General features: G+C 48.4%; 1 protein-coding gene across 5 annotated transcripts in view; it reads left to right on the top strand.

Moving 5' to 3' along the window:
- Positions 1 to 7423, top strand: part of smap1 (small ArfGAP 1) — a 69854-nt gene that overhangs the window by 32275 nt on the left and 30156 nt on the right. Inside the window, exons 5-6 of one of the 5 annotated variants that reach the window (XM_027022955.2) lie at positions 110 to 181; positions 1398 to 1475. The exons of 1 other annotated variant lie outside the window; for it this stretch is intronic. In XM_027022955.2, the coding sequence (XP_026878756.2) occupies positions 110 to 181; positions 1398 to 1475 (150 nt within the window). Of the gene's footprint in view, positions 1 to 109; positions 182 to 1394; positions 1476 to 7423 lie in introns of all 5 variants that reach the window. 3 more of the 5 variants (XM_027022954.2, XM_027022957.2, XM_027022956.2) reach the window with 3 other exon arrangements.

Here is a 7423-nt window from a genome sequence, read left to right as displayed (position 1 = left end):
CCCCGTTTCAACTCCTCCTTGGCTCGTCTCCCACACTTTATCTTTGCTCCTGAATTGCTGTGCCTTCTTGTTCTCTGTCTCCCTCTATCTCCTCCTTGCCTCTCTGCAGAAGTCTTCTGATGCTGCTTTGCCCTCTGCATCCTCTCCCTCCTCACAGGCAGCCGAGAAAACCAAACTGGAGGTACAGTAGAGTTCCTGTTCCCTGTGCCGTGTGCCCTGTGTAACGTCCAGTGTGCTCTGTGCCATGTCTGTGTCAGTGCATCTGCCATATATTGTCGTTAAAATGAAGGCTAGCTCTGTGTGTGTTTTTGTCCTCGGAGTGCAGAGGTACATAATGAGTCATTATTTAGGAAAATGCTTTCTCTCCTTGGAAGGTATACTGACTTCTGCTGACACACATATACAACCTTGCGCACCGAGAGTGTTTTTAGAGATTTCCCAGCTCGACTATTAATGCCTCAGAGTAGTGATTTTATGGCAAGCAAGACCAGACAGGACAGGTCTACTGGAAGCTCTCTAAGTGAGCGCTCTCAGCAGAATAAACAGTCCCAGCCCCTCTGAAATGACACTGCAGAGGCTTCCAGCAGAGATAGAAGAAGGGACAGAGAGAAGTGTGTGTGTGTGTGTGTGTGTGTGTGTGTGTGTGTGTGTGTGTGGTGTGGTGGGGTGGGGGGTTGAGAGATGGGGGCGTGCCTACGTGTCTGTGTGAGCGTAAGTAAAGGACTGCGTCACTGGGAGCTCCAGTCCATCCTGACCCAAGCGTACCTGCTCCTCAATGGCCCGGGGGGGGGGGGGTGCCGCAGGCTGCCCACGGGCCCGGACCGCTAGAGGCACCAGCCAGCAGAGCAGCGTCTACGCCGCTGAGCGAAGTGAGGATTAGGTTCCGTAGGCGTAGCCAGGCTGCAGTTGAGCGGCAGACTCTTCAGGTAATCGATCGTGCCGCTCCGCCAGCATGCAGAGGGGAAATGGAGTCATCGATGTGCCGGTAAAGAGGACGCACGCTTCTCCTCACGCATCCCACCCATGTCCTGTTTCGGCTCCCTTCTCATAATCACGCCGTTCCCTGTCCGTACCGCAGACCTACTCGTGCGGCTGCTCGGCCCCCATTAGAGCAGCGGACCTTGATGACCACGTAGAGAGCCGTTGAATACGTTTTAGAAACGTGGCAGGGGAACCTCCCGCACTCGGGGTTTTGGGGCTCAGGCAAGTGTAACGTAGTCTGTGATTAGCTGGGAGTTTATCTGTGCCGCTGCGTTTCTTCCCTCCAGACCACCTACATCTGCAGCACGTGCCGTTTTCAAGTGTGTGCTTGGGCGCGCTGGCGTGTGTAAGCATGGCTGTGGTGAAGCTACGAGTATGGTACCTCTGTTGTCTCTCTCCCTACGTTCTGACAGAAGGAGAGGGAGAAGAAGAGGGAGGAGAAGAAGAGAGAAAAGGAACCGGATAAAGGGAGCAAGCCGACGGCTTTGGACAAGGTACTCTACCGTGCACCGCAGCTGACGACACGGCTTTCGTACGCCTTTGTTGCTGACATCAAAGCAGAGGGCTAATGTGATGGGCTGCTGATGTAAGATTTACATTATGTAAAATGGAAATGGAAGAGTGCTATTTATTTTTCAACCTGTTGGGTGCAGTCACAGTCTCGCCAGTAACTGAGAGCGTAGGGGTGCACGCGTGCGGGGTCATCACTGTGTCATTTGTTGCTGGGGGTCTCCGTGTGGCCCAAGGCCACTTCCCACAATGGCCAGCACCTCGTACGGGGTCAGCGTGTCCGGCGTCGCTGCTTGCTGAGGTGCGCAGCGACGCCGGACACGCTGACCCCGTACGAGGTGCTGGCCATTGTGGGAAGTGGCCTTGGGCCACACGGACCTACTGCTACAGGCGTAGAGTGCAGGGGCCGGTGGAGGCCTTTGTCTCTGCGCAGAGCCGTGAGGAAACTGTCCCCAGCAGTCAGAAGGAATGGAGTTACTTAAGTGTGGTTAGTCAAAGAAACCTGATGTTACGCTGGTAAAGTTAATTTGTTGCCAGGATGATGGTGGATGATTGAAAGGGCAGGAGAAGGAGGAAGACACAGCAAGATAAGTGTTGGGGTTTCACCTGTCTTCCTTCTTTGCCCCTCTGTTTCTCCATCTGTCTCTGTCGGTCTTGCTCGCTTCTTGTTTTCTTCCATTCTTGGATTTCTTGCTTTAAATTTTTTTTTTCTCTGTTGGGATGGTGCTATCATGTGTGTAAGAGTGGAATTTATTCCATGCCAAAAGGGGGAAAAAAAAATACCATCATGGTTCAGATCGATGCCCAAAACCAAAGTATCGTTTGTTGAGCTTTTCATTTCCAGGATGTTAAAACTAACAGTGTTGTTAGGGCAGCGCAAGTAGCTTGGATATCAAGTTAGGCCATTGCCCCCGGTGGTCCCACTGAGCTGAATGAGTTTGTAATGAATGTAATAGCAGGCAAGGCCTGGGTGGGTGCGCCACTGAGTGTTCTAAGATACATTTTTGAGGAAATGTGTGTCCCCTTTAGGTGCCCAGACTCAGTGTTAAAGCATACTGTGTTGTTCTCATTTTAAGGACAAATGCATGCGTGGATCAGTGCACACAAAACACACATGCCTCGTTGCCTACACAAGCACCTGGAGATGTTACTAATAACACACTCTCCTTATTGGCTGCTCATGCTCTGCGCACCTGCGCGTGTGTGTGTGTGTGTGTGTGTGTGTGTGCCACCATACTGTGACTAGGTCAGTGTTTGGGATATTAAAGTAATAGCACCTTTTCCTTCCATTTTGAAGATAATTGTAATGCTAATAACGTGAAACAAATGTAGTTTTATGAAATTCCTGAAGATTGACAGTACAATCTTTACCGATGCAGTGCTGCAAAATATTATTGTTGGTCTCCTTTCCATCCTTTACTCACTAGTGGCTGTCGGGCACGGATGCAGTCATGGAATTACAGTATGATGCAATGTAGCCTGGAAGGCAGAAGGAAACGCGCGGCTCAGCTTTAAGCCGTCCTATTCTCACGCACGCTTGTGCACGCTGCCTCCCACGACCCCCACGCCTCTTTTACTTCCCCTGGGGATTCAGGCTCCACCAGTGCTGTGCACTTCTGCATTAGAAGCAGGCGGGCGCAGTCCATCGCAATGATATTCATAGCCTCTACCGTTACCTCTTGGCTCTGTGTCTGCATGCGTGTCTGTGCTTGCACGTGTCCATGCGTGTGGTTATAGTCTTGCCCTCACCTGACCTCTGATTGCGCGTCACCTGTTCTGAGAATGCGGTGTGTGTATAGCGCTGACCTGAGGTCATCGTGTGGATTGATTAATATAGCACTCTGGCTGTGTTTGCTGTTTGAGAGGGAGCGTGTAGGACGATGGTGAAAGAACAGACGGACCTTTTTTAATTGACCAAAAGGGAAAAATATAGCAGGCTAGTTGCACAAAGTAACAGTGTAGTCACCATAGAGACAGGTGAGACTTGCTAGCCAGCAGCATGTGTGTTGACCGCAGTTCCTAATTTTAAAGGATGGGAACGAGCTTCCAGAGACGGACACGTTTTCCACTGTGATCATGCAGAGGTGTGTGTGGGTGTGTGAGTGGGTGGGTCTGTCAGGCCTTTCGCCGTGGAGCAGGTTGAATGCCCCATGTGCAGAAGGCTTCCTGCTTACATGGTGACCCGTGTTTGAGTTCCATCTGCCATCCCTTGGCTTCCGCATGTGGAATTCTTTAAGAATTCCCTCCATGGTATAACGGTGCAGCGGTCAGATCTCAGGGGTGTATGTGTGCGATTGTGCGCTTGTGTGTGTGTGTGTGTGCTTGTGCGTGTGTGTGTGCGTGCGTGCGTGTGCGTGTGTGTGTGTGTGTGTGTGTGTGTGTGTGTGTGTGTGTGTGTACACTTGAATGTGCTCTTAAGCATGCATTAGCCCAGGCTCTGTGGAAAGCTGGCTAATGCACAAGGTAATGTGCTGACATTTAGTGTTCTTCTGACCCCACAAAGGAACAGCTGGCAGGGATGGGGAGAAGGAATATTACACATGGCCTGCTTATTTTTCTCTCTCTCTCTCTCTCTATCTCTCTCTCGCACACATTAATGCTTCGTGTGTGTGTTCACACGCCCCTCCGTGCACACTGTCCTGTCAGGCAGCACCTGAGCCAGCCCTGGCTTTTACTAAAATTACTCGCAGTAAATGATGGCTGGTGGCAGGGAACCTGCGCTCAGAGACCCTCCTCCCTCGCTCCATCTCTCCCTCGGTGGTCGAGGGTGGGAAGGTTGCTCGGGGGGTTGGGGGTGGGATTTGATGCATGCGGGTTGGAAGCAATCAGCCCAGAAGCCTGCGGTTGTGCTGCTGGTTCCTGCTGGGACAAGCTGCCGTTTACGAGGTCTTTACTGCCTGCAAACCAAGTGGAGCAGTGACCACAAATAAGGACTGACCTCAATTAAGGCGCCCAAACAGCACTACGTGCCTCCACACCCAATCCCTTTTCAGGCTGTCGTTTAATATCATAGCAAGGTCAGCGGAGGCCATCATCTTACCGTCTTCCTGGTTTGGGTGTTTCTTTTTACTGAACCTGAAGCCTTCAGCCCCGCCCCCTGCCTCTCATTAGCACATCGCAAGATGATCCTCGTTAGGTTTTAAGGGGAATTGGCAAAAACTGCACTCCTCATTAATGAAGGCTACTGCAGTGCTATTGTTTTCATTTGCTCTGAGTCTCCTTGACTCCGATCAGTAGTCCAGACACAGGCTGCCAGCTTCCTCCCTCTCTCTCCCTTTCACTCCGTTTCTCTCTCTCTCTTGCTCTGTCTCTCTAGGGTTTTCTGAAGGCCAGCAGCAGACAGCTGAAGTCGTATTTGTGCTAGTTTTCACAATGTTTACAGCCTCTGACAAGAATTCAGTGATTTGAATACAGCTTCAGATATTTTATAAGAACTATTCATTAATGCGATGCTCATCCTTTTCTCTCTTTTTACATTTGCCTACTTGGTTGCTATGCTTTGTTTCTTTAAATCTATAATGTGTGTTGCTGCCGGGGGGGGGGCATATTTGGAAGGTGTAGGGGTGTATATGTACACATACACATACGTGTGGGTGGGGCTTGCAAGAAAGCAAAGGAGAAGATTGACTGTTCCTTAAGAGTGACCCCTTCCCCCAACCAACAACCACACACACACACACACACACACACACACACATCACACGATTGGTGTGAAACCAGATATGGCACCTGCAGCATTCTGCTCTCTGTGTGTTTATTATCTGACTAGTGCAGAGTGTTTTTCTATTGCTGTGCTTCTCTGTATTTTTGATTTCATCCACTGAGGAGTGATTGTTTCAGCTGGCTCTAGCTCTCTCATCCACTCTTTTCCCTTTGGTGGGGAAGCTTATGTTTTTGTGTTTGTTTTTTTTTTTTTTTGTTTGTTTGGTTGTTGTTGTTTTTTTTCAGACCTCGGGCCATGAATAAATTATCAAAGGGGAATAAGTGACGCTCTCTGCATAGGAAATGGTGCCATCCTTGTTGGGTTTTTATTTGTATCTGTGTGATATTGTGTTTGTGTGAGAGTTAGAGGGAGGGAGGGAGAGAGAGAGAGAGAGAGGGAGAGGGAGGGAGAGACAGACAGACAAAGGTAGTGTGAGCATCTGTAGGAGTACTGCCCTTGTTCAGATCTGTCTGTCGTCCTGCTGTGCTTGTGACAGCAGGCTGCCATGGGACTTAGTTCAGAGGAGAGTTGGAGTTTCTGGGTACTTTCTATCTCCCCCCCCAACACACATGCGCACACACACACACACACACACACACACACAAAGCACAGTTGTATGGAGGTGTGAGCTGATGGTGGCAGGGTCCAGATGGTTTCGCATGCAGCTGGCTCTGTGGGGCTGCAGTGTTCCGGGAGAAAGCTGTTATAGTTGCTGTATGTTTCCATATGGAGCGATTGCTTAAGGTGGACTTGGCATATTGTCCTGTGCCTTGCCTTCTTAGATGATGCTTTAATTAATTCATGGAACATTTTGGGTCCGTTTAAAAAATAACAATAATAATAATAAATTAGAATGAACTATTCCAGTCTTGTGTGCTATGGATTATTTTAATTATTAATTTTCTAAAGTTGTATATATTGTATTTTTATGAAGGCTCAAGAATGTTATTGGGAAAAACATGGTATACAAAGGGTAATAACCTTTTCTCCTCATTTGACTGGCAGCAGTTGGTAATTTGTTAAATAATAACATTTGGATTTGTTGGGTGTCTGGGGGGAAAAAATGATTAACTTTCTACCAAGTTGTCAGAGTTGTTGCACTAGCTTTTAAAACAGATGGGTCTTATCGGTTTTACTTAGAAAAATATACTGTGATGGATATTCAACTGCAGAATGCTCGTTAAGCTCAAGTTGCCTCAATGCATAGTGCAAATGATGGCAGAAGTGGCCATCCACTTCTTAGGGCTGGGTGATGGGACGAAAACACTCATATCTCGATATGCTTAGGAGAAATGGCGACATACAACATGACACGATGTGATGAAAACCTAAAAGTGTAATGTTACAGTATTAGCATTTATTTGTAAGACCAAAACGAGCATGCTGTATTTTCTTCGTGGTATTTCACTGACTCAGCAAACTGCAGTGGATGATGTAGTTTGGTATGGTGAAATAAATTCGCTGTGCTCCTACGTTTCGTTGCGAGGTTTTTTGCCGCATACTTGGCACGTCACACAGCTCTGGTGAGTGTCATTCTTTCGGAGACCGGTCCATTTCCACAGAACCCACCCGGTTGGCTTTTTTAGGATTAAATCTTCGCCACTAGCTTCGTTTTCCTCCACTGTTGACAGATTTATCAGCCATCACTGAGAGATACCTGAGTAAGCATGGTGGACGAGGCGAATATTGCGACAACAGCACACACTGGCAACGGTGGGCCGCCGTGCCGTGTGTGTCGCGTCGCCCAAGCGAGACAGAGGGCGTGCGTGTGGCAAATGTCGAAATATGTTGCACGTTTGCTTTTTTCCGTTCATATAAATCTGCATCAAGTCACATTTAGTGTGCTATTAAAAGGGTTAAAGTTATTCGCCTTATCTGTGCTAAATCTTTAAAAGACGTTCCCTCAGTCTGCGTCAAGTAGCGAATGGAGCGGTCTGTATGTGAACTGTTCCATGTAAAGGCAGGCCTAACGCACTGCGCGCCTACGGCAAAATGACATTCATTGACTTGTTTTTGGTTTCTTGTAGTAATTGTGAAGGTGAGTTGTTTCGAGTGGGCTAGGCTATGTGGCTAATTGAGCGGAGACGTAATTATCGGCGGTTAAAATGGAGCGAATTAGCTAAACTAAATCCAGTCTTGGCTAAATAAATTTAAAAAACCCCGTTTTTTTTCCCCGTTGTCTGCAGCCACCGCAGTCACCGAGTTTGACACCGAGTTCTCCGTGTCTTG

Source organism: Electrophorus electricus, chromosome 11 (genome assembly GCF_013358815.1).
Source record: "Electrophorus electricus isolate fEleEle1 chromosome 11, fEleEle1.pri, whole genome shotgun sequence".
In the NCBI taxonomy this organism is placed as follows: Eukaryota; Metazoa; Chordata; class Actinopteri; order Gymnotiformes; family Gymnotidae; genus Electrophorus; species Electrophorus electricus.
The sequence above is the reverse complement of the archived record's forward strand: the minus strand, read 5'-3'. Positions and strand labels throughout refer to the sequence as shown.